The 18,812-nt window shown below is 47.0% G+C and overlaps 2 protein-coding genes across 2 annotated transcripts in view; both read right to left on the reverse strand.

Annotated features, from left to right (window-relative positions):
- The window catches only part of capgb (capping protein (actin filament), gelsolin-like b), a 13,084-nt gene extending 11,473 nt beyond the window's left edge, over positions 1-1,611 (reverse strand). Inside the window, exon 1 of the mRNA XM_017483183.3 lies at positions 1,463-1,611. The gene's annotated coding sequence lies outside the window, so the exon portion shown is untranslated. The remainder of the gene's footprint in view (positions 1-1,462) is intronic.
- Positions 1,612-4,883: 3,272 nt separating this feature from the next.
- Positions 4,884-18,761, reverse strand: polr2a (RNA polymerase II subunit A). The gene is made up of 27 exons (XM_017483182.3): positions 18,435-18,761; positions 17,282-17,414; positions 17,046-17,182; positions 16,741-16,914; positions 16,360-16,641; positions 16,113-16,274; positions 15,710-15,930; positions 14,874-15,131; positions 14,358-14,568; positions 14,021-14,230; positions 13,660-13,828; positions 13,448-13,542; positions 13,079-13,282; positions 12,765-12,987; positions 12,122-12,305; positions 11,862-12,033; positions 11,555-11,660; positions 11,083-11,288; positions 10,536-11,007; positions 10,313-10,413; positions 10,120-10,224; positions 9,845-10,027; positions 9,550-9,753; positions 8,726-8,912; positions 8,517-8,630; positions 8,278-8,427; positions 4,884-8,084 (listed from the first exon to the last, which is right to left on the reverse strand). Exons 1-27 carry the CDS (start codon positions 18,519-18,521, stop codon positions 6,934-6,936), a joined length of 5,901 nt encoding a protein of 1,966 aa, XP_017338671.1. The 5' UTR covers positions 18,522-18,761; the 3' UTR covers positions 4,884-6,933.
- Between the last annotated feature and the right edge of the window lie 51 nt (positions 18,762-18,812).

Below are 18,812 nucleotides of genomic sequence, written 5' to 3' on the forward strand. Positions count from 1 at the left end.
ATACAGTCATCTAATCAGCCAATCACGTGGCAGCAGCACAACGTATAAAATCCTGCAGAGACACGTCAAGAACTGAAGACTGGTCTGGAACTTGACGTGGTCTTCTGCTGTTGTAGCTCATCCGCTTCAAGGTTTGATGTGCCGTGCATGCTGGGATGCTTTTCTGCTCACCACAGATGTAAAGAGTGATTATTTGAGTAACTATAGACTTCCTGTCAGCTCAGAGCAGGCCAGTCTGGTCGTTCACGAGGCGGGGTACACCCTGGACAGGGTGCCAGTCCGTCGCAGGGCGCAATCACATACACACTCACACACCCATTCATACACTACGGACACTTTGGACACGCCAATCAGCCTACCGTGCCTAGTCTAGCATGCATTTGACCCACTGACACTGAATCTTTATAAATACACAAAGGGTTACTGTAGCAGAAACACAGATCCAGATCAGACATTTCACACCACGGCTGCCGTTTAAACAGAAATTGCTAGCAGGATGTGTTAGTCCTAAACCCACACCAGACGGAGAAACCAAACAGGAAGGAAGTGAAAGAAGAGCGCTGCACGAGAGATTGCGGTGAGGGCCTACAGATGTAAGGCGTGGCCACTGAAGATCTTAAACACACACACACGCAGTCTGATCTACATGGCAGAACAGAACAAGTCCGTGCACTTAACTGCATGATTCCCTCGGCCAGTTCAGGCACGCTTTCTTCTGGCTCCGGCTCCATCCTGCCTGCGTTTAGTCCGTGTGTTTGTGTTTGCGTGTCCGTGACTGTGTCTGTCCGTGTGTGTGTGTTCATCTGGCCTGGTTAAGCTTACGTGTAGCCGGTAACTGGACCCGGGGGAATAAAACCCGAGGACGCCCCACGGCGAGGAGAGTCGGGTTGCCTGACAGAGCTACACGCCGGTCTGATCACTCCTCCGCCTTCGTCTTCACCCCTCTATCGTTCTATTCATCCGGCTGTGTTTTGAGGTGTAGGGTTTGAGTGACCGAGCGACTGGGAGATGCCTATCCGTGACTACGCAAGAGGCCCAACGTTGGAGAAATTGGAAATTAAATATGTCTGTGCAGTGAAAGGAAAGAAAGATGAGGAGATTGACAGGGGTCAACAGCGCCATGTCTGAGACACCCGAGGCACGACCCGTACACATGCAGCTAATCAGAGAAGGGAATATGATAGCCATAATAAAACAATAACCGCCCCAGGAGAGGGTGGAGAAGCCTGATACTGCCATGAGAGTTGCAAGCCTGCAATGATTATCTGGCATGCTTTCCTGGAAAACAAGCATCAACTGAAAGTAGTTCATTTTACTGGCAAATCTGCAGGGAATTCTACAGAAAATCTCTCTCTCTCTCTCTCTCTCTTTAAAAGGGAGTGTAGATAACAAAAAAAAAAACAAAAAAACACTGTAACTTTCTTTAAAAAGTTTCTAAACAAGTTGAAGATCTGTTGCTTACCTTGCTGTAGGACTTTTTCTCAGCTTGAAGACAGACAGAGGAAGAGATTTAGTGGAGGGGGTGAAGTTTTTGAGCACAAAATACTTCCTGTTTCTCCTCTGAGTCACAGCTCTTAGCACACCCACCTAAAACCAAGAGCAGGGAGGGTAGAAGAGAACCACATACAATGAAGGAGTGAAGGAGAAGGATTGGCTTGTGGCAAATTTGTCCCAATTCCATTTAAGATGGAAAATCAGGGCAGTGGTGGCTTAGCGGTTAAGGCTCTGGGTTACTGAGCAGAAGATCAGGGGTTTGAGCACCAGCACTGCCAAGCTGCCATTGTTGGGCCCTTGAGCAAGGCCCTTAAACCTCTCTGCTCCAGGGGGCGCTGTATCATGGCTTCCTGACATGTGGGGGTATGTGAAGAAAACAATTCCACTGTGCTGTAATGTATATGTGGTTAATAAAGACTCGTTGTTGGTGTTCCTCATGTCTGAATTCATCAATTAGCTAGGCCTGCTGCAGGAAAGATGTGACGACACCTTTTTTTTTGTTGTTGTAAAAATGACAAAAAACACAAAAGAAATGCAGAAAGTTGCATAAATGTTCCATCAGTTAACACAGAAAAAACCCAGTCTGCTATGAACGCTCTGTCAGCGTCTCGTGTCAGGACGTGTACAGAAATATCACCGCCACGCCTGCTGTTCGCTCCCCTGCTAGAAACTGTCACGTTTTACCCACATAATGACACGAGCAAATGTGAAAATAACGTGTGTGAAAGTGCAATTCAACGTGTAAAAACCACCAAAAGCCTGAATAAAGTCCAACACGTGAGTAGAAATGAATCATGTGGCAAAACGATTGAATGGTGTGAAAGAAAATCACCCACGAAAATAAACGAATCATTTGAAAGAGTCACATGCGAGAACGAGTTGAATGAATAAATGAGTCATCGTGAGGGAAAAAAATCAGTTGAAATGATTCAGAAAATGATTGAATCGTGTGAAAGAGAGTCACGTCTGCACATAAATGAACCATGTGGAAATAACTGACGTGTAAGAATCACGTGAAAATGAATGAATCATTTGAACGAATGACGTGAGAAGGAATGAATCACATGTAAGTTATGAATCATTGTGAGGGGAAACAATCGGTTGTTAAAAGTGATGCGCATATAAATTAATTGTGAAAGAATCACATGTGAAAATAAATGAATCGTGTGTGTGTGTGGGGGGGGGGGGGGAGTTCAGTTTAAAAATGACTGAATCGTGTGAAAGAGAATCACATCTGTACATAAATGAATATGTGGGAGTAAATGAATCACTGTGAAAGAATCACATGTGAAAATAAATGAATCGTGTGTGTGTGTGTGTGTGTGGGGGGGGGGGGGGGTTCAGGTTAAAAATGACTGAATCGTGTGAAAGAGAATCACATCTGTACATAAATGAATATGTGGGAATAAATGAATCATTGTGAAAGAATCACATGTGAAAATAAATGAATCGTGTGTGTGTGTGTGTGTGTGTGGGGGGGGGGGGGGGTTCAGTTTAAAAATGACTGAATCGTGTGAAAGAGAATCACATATGTACATAAATGAACCATGTGGGAGTAAATGAATCATAGGTGAATCACATGAGAAAATGATGAATCACTTGAAAGAATCAAACGTGAGAACGAATAAATTGTGCATACGAATTGTGGGGGGAAATGAATCAGTTTTTAAAACGAACGTGAAAATAAATGAATCGTGTGCAGGAAAAATAAGATGTTAAATATAATGAATCATGCAGGAGAAAAAAAAAGATAAACGAACCACGCGCAAAATAATAATAATAATAATAATAATAATAATAATAATAAAAGCATGCACACTACATGCGAAAAGCCCAGCTGTAAAAATGTGAAACGTAACGTTGAATTGTGACTTTCACGTGTGAATCATGACTCTTCTGAGTTGTTCATCTGTTCATCTGAGATGTGTGACTTTTCTTACAGGAGTTCAAGCTTCATAAACCTGCTTTTGGAGCGTCACCAGCCTGCACGCTTCAGTCCCAAATCCCAAATACCTATAACCGTGTAGATCTGGATCAGGTGTGAAACTAAAACTCGGCATGATATCAAAGATATCCAGCTAAACAGACACATACTGCAGAGGACTGAATCATGTGTGTCGTCACTGTGTCGATCGGTTTATGAACGAGTCGACTCTTTGAGCTGGATCATTCAGGTGAACACTGGGACTTGCTTATCTGAATAGCCAATTTATTTATTATTATATTTCTAAAAACTTTAGACAGGTAAAAAAAAACAACAAAACATTTCATTATATGAAAGTAATCTTTAAGCTTCTACACAATGGCATGAGAAAAAACTTTTTTTTTTAAAAACAAACAAAACAACAACAACAACAACAAAACCCCTCCAACAGATCAGATTAATCCCAAAGCCTACTGTAGCCTCAGATTCCTGTTGACTGACCGGAGTAGAACCTGATGTGGTCTTCTGCTACTGTAGCTCATCCACCTCAGAGTTTGACCTGCTGTTGCGATGCTCCGAGATGCTTTTATCCGAGTTCCCATAGCCTTCCAGTCAGCGTAAACCAGTCCATCAGACCCACCTCTCTCAACAAGACGACGTTTCCATCTGCAGAACCAACGCTCGCTGGATGATCAGTCTTCATTCGCATTGCTCTTTGGAAACTCTACAAATGTTCAGGTCCAGTCACGTCTGAAACTCCCAGGAGGAGGATCAGCACCAGTATCCATGCCACGGTTAGAGATCACATCGCCACCCTTTGATGTGTGATGTGAAAACGCAACTGACGCCCTGGACGTGATCGGACGCATCGGTCGAGTGGATAAACGCGTTAACGATCAGGCGTTTATAATAAAACCGTACTCGAATTGTGAGCGGAGCCGACTTGGATTTTATCAGAACGGAAAAATCTGGATCTTCGGAAACCTCGGCCGTTCCAAATGTTTCCCAAAAGGTTTATAAATGATCACCATGGTTCAAACAGTTCAAGTCTGATAGTTCTGATCTGAGACCAGGCGACAATCATTTATTTTTTCCCCCCCAGTTTTATGCTCAACGTCGCTATTTGTTGTTCAGAACAGGGTCCAACAGCGGCACTTGTATCTAAACATCTCGTGTGCGTTTTGTTTCGACGTGAACTCGGCCATTAGCATCTGTATATTCTATTTCTATAATATCTATTTCTCGTCTCGGTTCCCAGGACCGTTGCTCACCGAGGACGAAAAGAGGATCCTGAAACCCAACGCAGTCGACTATCTGCACACTGATGATTATTTCAGTTCCGCCAACGTGACCGCTGGCGTTACTACCGAAAAACTGTCCAGACGAGGTATTAGCCAAGCTTGTTTTTAGAGGAGCAGCTAGCAAAATTAAAACGAGCATTTAAGCAATAAAACAAACACAGACGTGTAGGCAAACATTTTATTGTTATCATCAAGTCAAAAACAAACAAACAGATACAGAGAATTTGAGACGTCCTCTTCTATACAGTGACAATTTAAAGTTTAAATCTCGCTTCGTTACCCTTTTTCAAACTCTGCCCAACTGAAGGAAACCCTCTCAATTCACACACACACACACACACACACACACACACACACACACACACACACACACACACTCACTCACTCACTCACACATCCACACACTTCTACTAGGAGCCTGGGTACATAAGTGACTGGACCTTTAAGAAAACATTGTTGAAGGCAATCTAGGGCGGAGACTCTGACGAACCTGCTCTAAAGGCTTTATAAAGCACACGCTCGTGCAAAGCCGCCATCGCCCGACATCGAAAGAGCAAGACGAAGGCCCCTCATGTCAGGAACCCTGGTTCCACCTGTTTCTACGCAAAACCTTCTGCATATAGGTTTCCAGTAGATATTTTTGAGCCTCCCCGTCCATCCCAAAACCCCTCAGGAACATTGGTAAGGGGAGGGCGGAGGGGGGTGGAGGAAGGAGGACGAAACACTGATTACTGATGTAAGAAATCTTGGGTTACACGTTTGGATGAACAGAGAAGGAAGAACGACCATTAACAGAAACGACGAGCTCGACTGCTTGCTAGTCCACGGGTTTTTAGCACTCGGCTTTCTCAGAAAATCAACTTTGCCAACCCCCACCCCCCTCCCCACCCCCTCCCCGCTCTTGACGCGAGACGGACCGCTGAAATGAAAAAACGTCCAGAACGTTCGATCCAGAAGTAAACCCGAAGAACACAAATCTAAACATCTGACCGAAAAAAAATACAAATACAAAAAAAAAAAAAATGTGAGAAACTTCCGATCAAGTTTCCCTTCGGTAACTGACTGGGACTCTATTTAAATAACGACCGACTAAAAAGGACGTCGAGGAGGGAAATCTTTACTTATTTTTTTTTTATTATTGTATTTATACAGCCGCTGACTGGGACGGACGAGGTTTTTGGGAAGATTCCGAGATAAAACTAAAAAGACGCGAAGAAACGGGTTCGGCTCGACGGGACAAGCAAGCCGCCTTGTGTACGAATCGCTCCCTCCCCTTCATCCTCCTATAACACTCTAAAATCAATAAAAAAAAAATCATCTTTTTGGAAAATAATAATAATAATTTCACATTCCTCTACAGTTAGAGGGAAGCTATTGCTGGCTATAACTCTTTTTTGTGGTTATTTGAAAATTGAACAGGATGCTGGTGAAAGTTTAACTACCAATAATAATAATAATAATAATAATAATAATAATTAGAAGAAGGTTGGTAGATAAGCCCTCAGCATGGTCGTCCACTACAACGACCCTTTCTTCTACGCTAATGACCAGCATATGAACATCTGGTCAAATTATACATGACTGAAAATCTTAATTTTAGCCGATAAACAAAAATCTGGCTCTGAACTTTCATTAATTAGGGGTTCGGTTCTTTCCATTTGCATGGACAAACAAACTGAGCACAGCTTATGTATATATAAATATACACACAAAGTAAGGAAGGAAAAAAGAAAAGAAAAAAAAAAGAGTCAATGTTAGATACGTTTCCGTAAAATTTCTCATCTGTGCACCTCACTTTAGTCGATGACCCCCCCTCCCCCTCCCCCCTCCAGTTCCATCTGCAGCAGACGATACGATCCACTATTTGCTTTCTAAAGGCTTTTGGCAAATTAATCTCTCTCAGATTTCCGTTAGGTTCAACACTGAATTAGAGATAAAAGTTAAGAAGGGTGGGTTTTCATATTTACGTTTAGATAGAACACCCCGAAACCCCTTCTCGATCCGGTCAAACTCAAAAAGCTGAAAGGCAGTCGGTTCTACAGTTCACAACTATGACGGTATCATAGTAAATCGAGCCAGTTTGCAGAAATGATGCGAGAAATGTCGCGGTGTCCGCCGACGATAATGTTCCCGTGCTGATGCTGCGTTTTCAAGGAGGGACTCCGAGGACGAGACGGCGCCGTGACGGCGCGTCCGATCCGGTCGTCGTCTGCTTCAGTTGTTTTCCTCGTCGCTGTCGTCGGGGCTGATGGCCGGACTGTAGGTCGGAGACGTCGGACTGTACCCGGGCGAGGTCGGGCTGTAAGTCGAGCCTTTGGGACTAGTGGGCGAGTACGTGGGCGAAGTCGGGGAGTATTTCGGAGACGTCGGGGAGTACGTGGGCGAAGTGGGCGAGTACTTGGGGCTGGTCGGGGTGTAGGTAGGAGACGTCGGAGAGTACGTCGGAGACGTGGGGCTGTACTTGGGCGTCGTGGGCGAGTAAGTCGGAGACGTCGGGCTGTATTTGGGAGAAGTGGGCGAGTACTTGGGCGAAGTGGGCGAGTACTTGGGCGAAGTGGGGGTGTATTCTGGAGAGCTGGGGCTGTATGACGGAGACGTGGGGGTGTATTTCGGAGACGTGGGGGAGTAAGATGGGGAGCTCGGGCTGTAAGAGGGTGAGCTCGGGGTGTACGTGGGAGATTGAGGCGTGTACCGAGGACTGGACGGGGAGTAGGAAGGAGACGTGGGGGAGTAAGACGGGGACGTGGGAGAATAATTCGGGCTGGTGGGCGTGTAATTCGGAGACGTGGGCGAGTACGAAGGCGAGGTGGGGCTGTAAGACGGAGACGTGGGCGAGTAGCTGGGCGAAGTGGGCGTGTAATTGGGTGAGGTCGGGCTGTAGCTGGGAGACGTCGGCGAATACGAGGGCGACGTCGGGGAATAAGAAGGAGAGGTCGGGGAGTACGAGGGGGAAGTCGGCGAGTACGACGGAGAGGTGGGCGAATACGACGGGGACGTCGGGCTGTAGCTGGGAGACGTGGGTGAATAAGAGGGCGAAGTCGGGGAATACGACGGAGACGTCGGAGAGTAGGACGGAGAGGTGGGGGAATAGGACGGAGAGGTGGGGGAGTAAGAGGGCGATGTGGGCGAATAGCTCGGGGAGGTGGGGGAATACGACGGGGACGTCGGAGAGTAGGATGGAGAGGTGGGAGAATAAGATGGAGAGGTTGGGCTGTAGTTGGGGCTGGTGGGAGAGTAGGAAGGAGACGTGGGAGAGTAAGACGGAGACGTGGGCGAGTAGCCGGGGCTCTGTGGGGTGTAGCCTCCCGGGGAGCGTGGCTCGTACGCCGGAGACGTCGGCGAATAGTTTGGAGACATGGCTCCACCTGGAGGACAGAAAGCGCAAGGACAAGATGAGGTATTCTGCAAGCTGAAAGTGAAATGTCAAGAACACTTGGGAAATTAGCACACCGACAATTTTCTCTTTTTCTAAACTTCCCTACAAGTTCACATCCCGAAATCAGAATGCACGTGAACCCCGAATTTAATCCGGAAACCGAGAACGGCTCCTAAACTAACCTGGAGAGGGAATGTAAGGACTGGCCGGACCAGGAGACCCAGGAGAGCCGGGCGTAGGAGACCACGCGGGCGAGTAACCCGGAGAGAAGCCGCTGGCGTCGGAGGCGGCACTGGGTGAAAATCCTGCGGCTCCTGGAGTCATTCCGCTTCCTGTTTGAAGAAAGAGTGCGAGGATGAGGCAGAGAAAATATAAACGTAGGATCCGAGGGCATCGAATAAAAGCGGCGGTCTGCACTCACCCACGCTGGGAGACCATGCGCCGTAAGCTGGGGTGGCCCCCGTGTTCCAGGGTGTCATGGCTGGAGACATGCCACTCATAGGGCTGGGGGCGGAGCCGAAGAACATTCCCGTTGCTGTAAAATGGAAGATGCATGAAGTGACTTGCTTAAAAAAAATTTTTTTTAAAATTGCCAATTAGTTTTTTAAAAAAAAAAACCACGGTACTTACGTCCAGCCACGCTGATCCCGGGGATGTTGGTGGGAATCTCCATGCCGTATTTGCATTTCTCAGCATCCAGCAGCAGGTCGAAGCAGCCGGTGCCTGCAGGAGCCAGCTGTCCGAGCATGATGTTTTCAGACACGCCTTTCATGGGATCGCATTCCCCATGGGACGACGCTTCCATCAAGACATCCACCTACACACGGGTCGAACCGGTAACAGGAATTAATATCATATCACTGGACATTGGGATTCTTCCAGTGCTACGTTTCAGTCATTTTAGTACATTTAACACACAGTTTCAGTAAAGTCAATCGTGGTTTTCGTCCACGTGCAGTTGCCCCTGCTTTGTTCATCAGTAAGAAGTTCTTGGAAAATAAAACGCAGTATTAAACACTTACCTTAATTACAAATGAATTAAGCTACAATCAACTATATATGTATATCTGATAATTTACAATCTATTGTAAATGCGATTAGAGAATTCAAACGTGCCTATGCAGGAGGTTGAGAGTTATCGATAAAATCCACTCCAAGTTGATACTGAATGAAAGCGTATGACTAAAAACGTGAAATCGCTGAAGTTTATTACAAAAATAAACAGTACTGTCTGTACTTTTTCCAAAGGAAATAAAAATATTAAAATACTAAAAGCATCCAAACTGAAGCGAAAAGGAACACTCCAAATAACAGAACAGACGTCCAAAATAAACGTAAAAAAACCCAAAAGAAAAACCTCCACTTCATTAGTCCGCGATGTTTTTTTCCGCCTCTAGAGGCCGCTCTCGTACCATAGAACGACCGATATTGGTTTCAGTGCTTCTTGCTCTTACCGTCTCTTCAAAAGAGCACTTCATGAGCGGTCCGGTGTCCTGTCTGTTGATGCCGTGACGCGTGATGGCCATCAGGTGACCTCTACAGGTCATGGTGTCGCACAGGAGGGCAAGGTGGCGGTAGTTCACGTAGGAACCGTCGAAGGAGATGACGTGGTACAACTCTCTCTCCAGGGCCTTACGCACCGCCTCGATCCCGAGCACCTACGAGAGACGGATAAGATAAGCCGACTAAAAACCAGCTGCGTTTTCAGTCGTAAGAATGATCAATATCCTTTAACTACAGATCTCTTACAGTGAAGATCTCCACTATATCGTTAGAGGTGGTCCTGACAGGGTCGACGTCCTTCTCGCTGAGGACTCTCATAAGACTGACGCCGTCCGTCTCCAGAATCCATTCCTGCAGCGCTTTGAACTCTCCGTCCTCAGTGATTATGGTCTTCTTCTTGTTCTCGGTTTGAGGAAGATGCATGTACACCTAACGGAGAGGAAGACCCCAAGTTTAACAGAAACAAAACATGGGTGTATACAAGCGGACCGTTCGAAACGGGGGGGGGGGACTCGCCACACCTTGCTGATCTGCTCGATGCCCTGCAGGGTCATGTCCGTCAGCATGTTGGACTCGATACAGCGCAGAAACACGTCGTCGTCCATCTTATCCACCACCTCCTCGTCCTGCCAGAGGAACGACGCAAAAGGTCAACATGTACGACGGTACGGGAACACGCGATTTTGAAAAACACATTTGAATTGGTAATCTCACCTCCTGGAACTTGTTCTCGTCGCTGTTCATGATTCGGATACGCAGCACCAGCTTCTCAGCGTTATCGTCGTTGAAGATGCAGTTTAGATCATCACCAAAACCTGCGAGATGGAAACACGTACATATATAAGGAGCACGGAAAACCTCGAGCTATGCATGTTATTGATTTCCTCTTTCTCCGAATTAGAGGAGGAGGGGAGTGCTGACGGTCTTCTGGTCTCACCTGCATTAATCTTCTCAGCGATCTGCTCCATGGAGAGCTTGCGGTCAGTCATGTGTTTGCGATCCAGCTCGATGCGCAGCAGCCAGGGCGAGATGCGGGTCACGTCGAAGTCGGGCATCTCGTAGTAAACGTTCACCCACTCCTGATCCTCGGACACCACCGTGCTCTGCGGGTTGGGGTCGTAGTAGATGGCAGTGTTGGCCGTGACCTTGCGCAGCGTGGTGTGCTCCAGGCGACACAGGATGTCTTTGGCGCGCTCGGCGTCGCGGGCCGCCTGGCCCAGCAGGAACACGGTCAAGGACGGAGTCTTGGGACGCTTGGAGATGTTGATCAGCTCTTTGAGTCGAGGAACACCCAGGGTGACGTTCTTCGCCGACACACCGGCGTAGTGGAAGGTGTTCAGGGTCATCTGAGTGGCAGGCTCACCCAGAGACTGAGCAGCCAGAGCACCCACCATCTCACCCGGGTGAACCTAAAACATCCATCCCGAAATTTAAACCCGGTTCAGACTCGTTTACTCGTTTTTTTAATTTATTTTATTACTCACAATCGACTGATTGAATTTGGTCTCGATCTCTCCCAGGAGCCACTCGAAGGCCTCGGAGCTGAGACGAAACTCTTCGGTCATGCGTCTGGAGCAGAGCGTGGAGCGCAGATGGATGTTGAGAAGCAGCGTGGCGTTCTGTTGGGCCTGCTTGCTTAACGGATCGTCGCCGTTCACGATCACCAGCTTCTTACTCAGCTCTTGCACACCTAACCCGGTAAATTCAAGCACAAGAAGCTGAGCCGGACTTCGTTTAAGCTACGGTTAAGCTTGGACTTAAACGTGAGCTATGGGAATATTCCTGCCCCTTACTAAGCCCCTGGTATGCTTCGATTTGGGGAGGGGATCCTATATTCATATTAATAATAATAGTAGAAGTTAGACATACGGAAGAGAGTATCAATTCCAAATCTGTGTATGGAAGCATAGATGCATAAAAGCACACACTCTTGACATGTGTAATAAGTTTACACACCCTCCACCACTCTTAAAGGGTTGAGATCTGTCGGGGTCCGAGGGTTGATGCGGAAAATCTTTTGAGCGTTCCAGATCATTCGGGCCAGATTGCACGGCAGCACCACCTGCAGGAAAGGAGAGGAAATGACAGTGAGATGACCTGCCCTATACAGCGTTCTCCACTCTAACTTCATTGACGGAAAAAAAAAAAAAAGGTTAGATCTTAACTATGTGTGCAAATTGTGCTTCAAGTACACACACCATATAATCATTACCGATTTAAGACACACACACACACACACACACACACACACACACACACACACCTTGCTGTCCCCAGTGGGGAAAATGGCTCTCAGGATCTCTCGGTCCTCCTTCATTTTCTCAAACTCCCTCTCCAGAGCGCTCTGCACATGCGCGTTGGTCATCACCTCCTTCAGCACGTCCTCCTGCAGCGTGCGCCGGAGAGCTCGCTCGTTAGTGTATTCAAACTTGAACCTGGTGGATTAAAAAAGGATGGAGGTCGAGGGTCAGATAAGTAATCTGAAAAATGGGCTCGGAAAGACTTCAATGACGCGACCCTCACTTCTTCTCAAAAGCTTTGTGGGACGGTTTAAGCGTGGCCATGTTTTGGAACTCGACAGCCTCTCCAGCCAGGCCGTCCTCTCCGTATCTCAGCTGTACCACCTGGTTAATGGAGTTCCTCACCGTGGCGTCGTATTTCACCATAACAGACTCCATAGACTTGATCAGACGACGCTGGATATAACCTGAGCGGAGCACAAACACACAAAGAGCACGCTTTGGTGAGGAACATTAGTGCAGACGGTTCTACTGTAGTGAACAACCGTTCTGGTTTTATACACACTAGTCAAAAGTTTGTGGACACTCGACTGAAATGCTTCTAAATGATCTTAAAAACCTTTTGATCTGAAGGTGCATGATTAAATGTTTGGGATTCCTCAAGAAATCAGGTGAGAGTCAATACATTTCTGGAAATTCTAGTCAAAAAGGATCTTAAAGACGCTAAAATACTAAATTATTCTGATTTATTTCGGATTTTTTTTTTTTTATCACAACATAATTCCCATAGTTCCATTTGTGTTACTCTAGAGTTTTGACGACTTATTATTCTAAAATGTGGGAAAATGATAAAAAGTGTCTAAACTTGACTGGTAGTGTATACAGCGCATGTACAACGTGACGCTTTGGACGTTCTCGTTCTTTACCCGTCTCGGCTGTTTTCACGGCCGTATCGATCAGACCCTCTCTACCTCCCATGGCGTGGAAGAAGAACTCTGTGGGCGTCAGACCGGCGAGGTACGAGTTCTCCACGAACCCCCTGCTTTCGGGACCGTAGTCGTCCTTGATGAAGTGAGGAAGAGTGCGGTGCTTGAACCCGAAAGGGATTCGTTTACCTTCAACGTTCTGCTGACCCACCACAGCAATAACCTACAGGAAAAAAAAAACAAAACAGATTTTGGACTTAAACATCAACTCCCTGACTTTACGCTCATAAGGGACACCTGGCTTAAAGTCTCACCTGTGAGATGTTAATTTTGGAGCCCTTGGATCCGGCCACCACCATGGATTTGAAGTTGTTGTACTCGGACAGCGACTTCTGAGCAGAAGATCCGGTCTTGTCTCGAGCGTCGTTCAGGATACGGTTGACCTGATTCTCAAAGGTCTGTCTCAGGGTGTTACCCGGTGTGGGCTCCAGTTCGTTGTTGTGAGCTTTCTCGATGACCTAGAAAGCGCAAGTATATAACGTATGGGCGGGGCTAAAGCTCTGAAACCGACTCACCATGGACGCAAGCCTGGAAATATGCTCCGCCCCCTCGCGACTGCAGTTCACCGACTTCAATTATGACTCGAGCGCTCACAACTGGGGGAAAAAAAATCACTCGCTCACCTCTATCACATCTTGCTTGGCCTTCTTGATGGTGTTCTGAATGTCGAGATACGTCTTCGCGTCGGCGATGGAGTCACCGATACCAATGGAGTGACCTACAAGAGCAGAAAACCCACAAAAGACCCTTCAACACAAAAGCTCGGAACGACGGGAGACGCAGGCGGTACGATGAACGTCATTGAATTCGCTTGGTCACGCAAACGGAGCCTCACCCTCGATGAGCAGCCAGTTGTTGACGACAGTCTGAATGTTGGAGTAGAAGAGGCGGGTGATGTCATGACCCATTTCTAGGTAGGAGATGTGGACGAGAGAACCGGCAGACGTACCGAGGGACTTCTTACACAAGATCCCCATGATCAGCTCTCCGTTCTCCACGATCACCTGCAACAGGAAGGAACGTTCCAGTCAATAAAGAGCGCCTGATTATTAAAAAAAACAAAAACAAAAGGAGACTCGCTGTCAAGAGAGTCTTAGTCACGTGGTCACAAACGTAAAACATGATTAAAAATAATAATAATAATTCTGTATATGTAGTTCCTTCAAAAAGTTCTAAATTTAAGAGTTTCAGAACACCTTAGTGTCTCCGGGAGAGATGTGCTTAAACGGCCCGCTGTCCTCGTCGTCCGGATGCGTGCTGTGCGTACGGATCACGTTGATGTGACCCGGAATGATCAAGCTGAAGATCTGCTTGCCGGTCCACAGTGGGCGTGGCTTTAAGATAGCAGGCTGCGGCACTTTGCCGTCCCAGGACGACAGGAACATCAGCAGGTTCATCACTTCACCCTGATCGAAGGAGAGAACCCCAAGATGAAAAACATCTCATCAGAAAACTCGTATTGTTATTATTCATCGTGGAGAACCGAGTTGTGCGTTTTTTGTTTTTTTTAAGCCTGACCGAACCGACACGCACCCTCTCTAAGAAGACGTCTCGCTTGGTGAACTTGCGCACGGCGGTGAGCGTGTCCTGCACGATACCCATGACAGGTCTGTTGGACTGGGGTGTGACGATCATACGTGGCACCATGGCCAGCTCCTGAATCTCGGCACGGGTCTCGAGCGACTGGGGCAGGTGGAGGTTCATCTCGTCCCCGTCGAAGTCGGCGTTGTAAGGAGTCGTTACGCTGTGGAGGAAGTCGTTTTCAACAATCGAAACCGAACAATAAATGCTAGAAAAAGGATTGGGAAAATTTGGAGAAATTCCCAAAAAGGATTGGGAAGTTTCAAATTGAAACCGTTTACATTTTTTCTGGTCTGGAAATAAGCCCCCCCCCCCCCCCCCCCCCCCCCAGCTGGAGCAGAGCTGCTCAGCTTCACGATTATATTTTCCTCAAACGCCACCTCACCAGTCATGTCCTTTATGTTGTAATTCATCTTTCAACCAGCAGAGGGCTCTAGAAACAAAGCGCCTGATGTGCACTGTATATACCTGAGGTTGAGTCGAAAGGTAGACCAAGGCAGGATTCGAACCCTGTGACCCATCATAGACATTTTGTGCAGGGTGGGCTGCCTGTTAAAGATGATGATGTCGCCGTCGCACATGTGCCGCTCCACCTTGTAGCCGATCTGAAGGTGAAGGTCACTCGGTTTTGGGTGGAAACGGAGGTCGATCCGGTCCCCGTTATCGCGGATGATGTATTTGGCTCCGGGATACTGGCTGTTTCCTCTCCTCACCAGCTCCTGGAGCCTGAAAAGGGAACGGAAGTGCGTCGTCTCAGAAAACTGCAGATTCGATAACCAACACCATCACAGACCTTTTAGGGTAACCACCAGCTGCTCCAACAACAACTTGGAATTCCAAGGAGGTCTCCGTAACCCCGAGTGTCACGTGACATCAAGGCACGATTCACTACTTTTTACTATTTTACGAACTGTAAAAACATTGCACACTGATTATCCTAAGCATCAGCAAAACACTTAATCACTTTCTGATCTGAATTAACAATAAACTTGTAAAATGTTATACCGAGAGCCGACTTAAGCTTTTTTTTTTTGTTTTGTTTATTGACCATTCTTGGCTGAAATTTTTAGTTACCCGATGCTAACTACACACTTATGTAATGTTAAATCAAACACGCTGATGGATTTTATTTATTTATTTATTTTTAAGTCGCACTGCGTTCACCGTGACGGAAAGCGACCCGCTGATAAATACTGGTTACTACGGCAACCGGTACTAGGAACGTCTACTGGTGACTTCGGTGTGTGCGTGAGAACGTGGCTGAAGGTCGGTCGTTCTGCCATCTACAACGAAATCTTTGTTACCTGTCGATGTTAAACGGCGTGACGATCTCGGGGAAGGTCATGTTGGCGGCGATGGAGCGGGGCACGCCTACTTGGTCTATCTGTAAGTTGGGGTCGGGCGTGATGACTGTCCGGGCAGAGAAGTCGACGCGCTTCCCCATCAGGTTTCCTCGCACTCGGCCTTCTTTCCCCTTCAGCCTCTGTTTGATGGATTTGAGCGGCCGGCCGGATTTTTGCATCGCCTGAAAGGGAAGTTTCAGATTTTCAGCGTGGTGACGTTCTCCGAAACCCCTTTCCAAGCCGATTCCTCAGGAGATAACGTTTGTGCTAATGAATTAAAGTTAGCTTGTGTCTACTCGGTTATTTTTACATTACATCTCTGACATTACGCACAGACCCACGTTTTATGGAAACAAACACTCACTCGAGGCAGACCGGGCAGCTCGTTGTCCACCATGGTGGCCACGTGGAACTGCAGGAGCTTGACGTCTTCTGCTATGACGTGCGCCGCAGCTCCGCTCTGCTCGTTCCGTCGCAGCTGGTTATTGATTTTCACGATGTCGGCTAACTTGTGCGTCAAATCGTCCTGGGGGCGATTTAACGGTCGGTTTTAACTCTCGCGTATTAAAACTGCACGGTAAATTAAGCGCAAATTCTAGCCAACGCCTCACCTGGTTCCTGGCTGAGCCCTGCATGACCACAGCAGGTCTGACGGAGAGAGGTGGAACCGGCAGCACGGTGACGATCATCCACTCGGGCCGTGCGTACTTGGGATCCATCCCCAGGATGAGATCCTCCTCGTCAGAGATGCGTTTGAAGATCTCGTGCACGCGTTCGGGGCTGAGGAGAATCTTCTTCTCCTGAGAGTCCTCGTTCACGTGCTTCCACTCGGCGTACAGCTCCAGGCCTGTGCGCCGGATCCGAGGCTGGTACCGCCCACACCCGCCGTGACCCTGACCGTAACCGAAGCGCGGTTAAAAATAAATAAATAAAACTTCCACGAGACCGTAAAATCGATTCTGGGAGCGAAGAGAAACGCCGGCACGGCTCACCTTTTCTTTAGTCAGGTCCTCGTCGTTCTCCTGCTGCTCCACTCCGAACTTGTTGTCCATCTCCTCGCCGCCCTCGCAGATGTTTTTACCTTTACACAGGTCGTAGACGTGCATCAGGCGCTTTCGCGGCTGTCCTTTCGACTTGCCCAGAATGTCTTTGATTTTTGGGTTGTTCTGTAACGTGGACACACAAACTTAACACTAAAAACGTTCTCCAAAATGAAGAAATAAGACACTATATAAAAATCAACCTGTGATTTGTAAGAATAAAAAAAACAAACAAAACAAAACAAAAAAAAACGCACCGCATCGACCAGCAGCTTGGAGCAGAAGAAACACACACAGCGGAGGACTTTCATGATCTTCGTGATGAAGCCGACGTGAAAGACGGGCTTGGCCAGCTCGATGTGACCGAAGTGACCCGGACATTCGGTCATGTTACCTGATGAGAACAATATTTAACGTCAGACAAGTTCCCGGATTCATCCGTGATTTATAACACGGTCAGCTCCACCTCGGTTTCAGCCATAAAACGGCTCACCTGCACACGTCTGGCATCTCCCCGACCTCTCGATGACCCCCTGCCGGGGGTCCATGAGGCCGCCCAGTTTGGGACGTCCACCCTCTGTGGTCTCGGGGTACTTGATGCCCCCTTCTGTAACGGACATCCGTTTCTACAAAGAGACCGTGCAAAGAAACTATTAAACCGCCCTTAAATTTACATGCATCCGATATCCAAAACATCCAATACCTGGACTTAAATTTTATTACAGTGAGATTGTAGGTGCAATATGCAAATTTACAACCTCACATCACTCAACTAAAAAAAAAGCAGCACATTTAAAAAAAAAAATAATAATGCATAAAAGCTCTACACTCTAGCTTCCATACAAGTTCATGAGTGCTTATGACCACTGAATAAACAGAATTGCATAAACGCACGTGACTGTCACATCAAACAGTTTCCAGGTATGCAATGCATCTGTACTCTTGATTCATAAACGTAAACACATCTAAGCAGGTTCCTCAACTCATCATGGCGACTGAACATGACGTTAATTAAACGTTCACAAGTTTGCATTGATTTACACCCGAGTGCATTGACAAATAAATCAGACCTACAGCATGTTTGTTTTCAGTGCAACTTATTTCTGTTACGTCTCGTGCAACCCCCTGCATAGATCAGTGTTAACATCACGTGCATGAAAATAAACATTTTGCATTTAAAAAACAAAAACGCATGCGTTTGTTTTCATGTGTAAAACTTTTTTTATTGTCATGAAGAGAAGTTTTAGAGAAAAAAAAGAGCTTTGGGAAGTTTAACGAGAAGGAAAACAGACACGCGACAAAAAGTGTGGTTTAATTCTTTATAAACTCTGTGCTATAATAATATATATCTTGATATATTTATTCGTTGTCAATTTTTTTTATTGATAATCCGATTTCTCTGTTCAAACTTTCCTTCTGCGCGTGCGCTTACTGCTGTTACAGAGTGGCGCGCGCGAGTTAGCCAGCGATGCTAAGCTAGCGCTAAAACAAGGCGCGCGGACAAGACTGAGCCTTAAAAACTAGAGTAAGCATGGATTCAAAAGTGGTTATGAGGTTAACAACACGGCGAAGAAGCTCAGAGCGACAAAGCTGGTGTCCAAAGAATGAAGAGAAAAAAAAACCTAGCGCAAAGGCAAAAGACCTACAAGCTCATCTGGGCTGATGATGCCGAACTGAACTCTCTTGATGAGGCGCAGTGGGCATGCGCTGTCGCTGGAAGGCGGTCCGTGCATCCTGTCTATTCAAAGAGACTCGTCCTCCCACCGGCACGCTGCTTTTCAAACAGGGAACGGCTCTGAAACGCCACCAAGACCCTCTTCCTGGCACCGAGAGGTGACCGGAACGTGTCCGATGGCGGTTTCCAAACGAACCACGTTTCTTACAACTCAATGTGCCTATTTATTGATGTATATAATCTACCTGCTTAAACGATCCCGCTAGCCCCCTTCCTCCCCTTGATCTAAACTGTGGTGCGCTCTAAGCGCATCTGAAAGAAAGCAGCTCGCACACGTCTTTATATAGAC

The sequence above is a fragment of the Ictalurus punctatus genome, chromosome 13 (assembly GCF_001660625.3).
Source record: "Ictalurus punctatus breed USDA103 chromosome 13, Coco_2.0, whole genome shotgun sequence".
Taxonomy (NCBI): domain Eukaryota; kingdom Metazoa; phylum Chordata; class Actinopteri; order Siluriformes; family Ictaluridae; genus Ictalurus; species Ictalurus punctatus.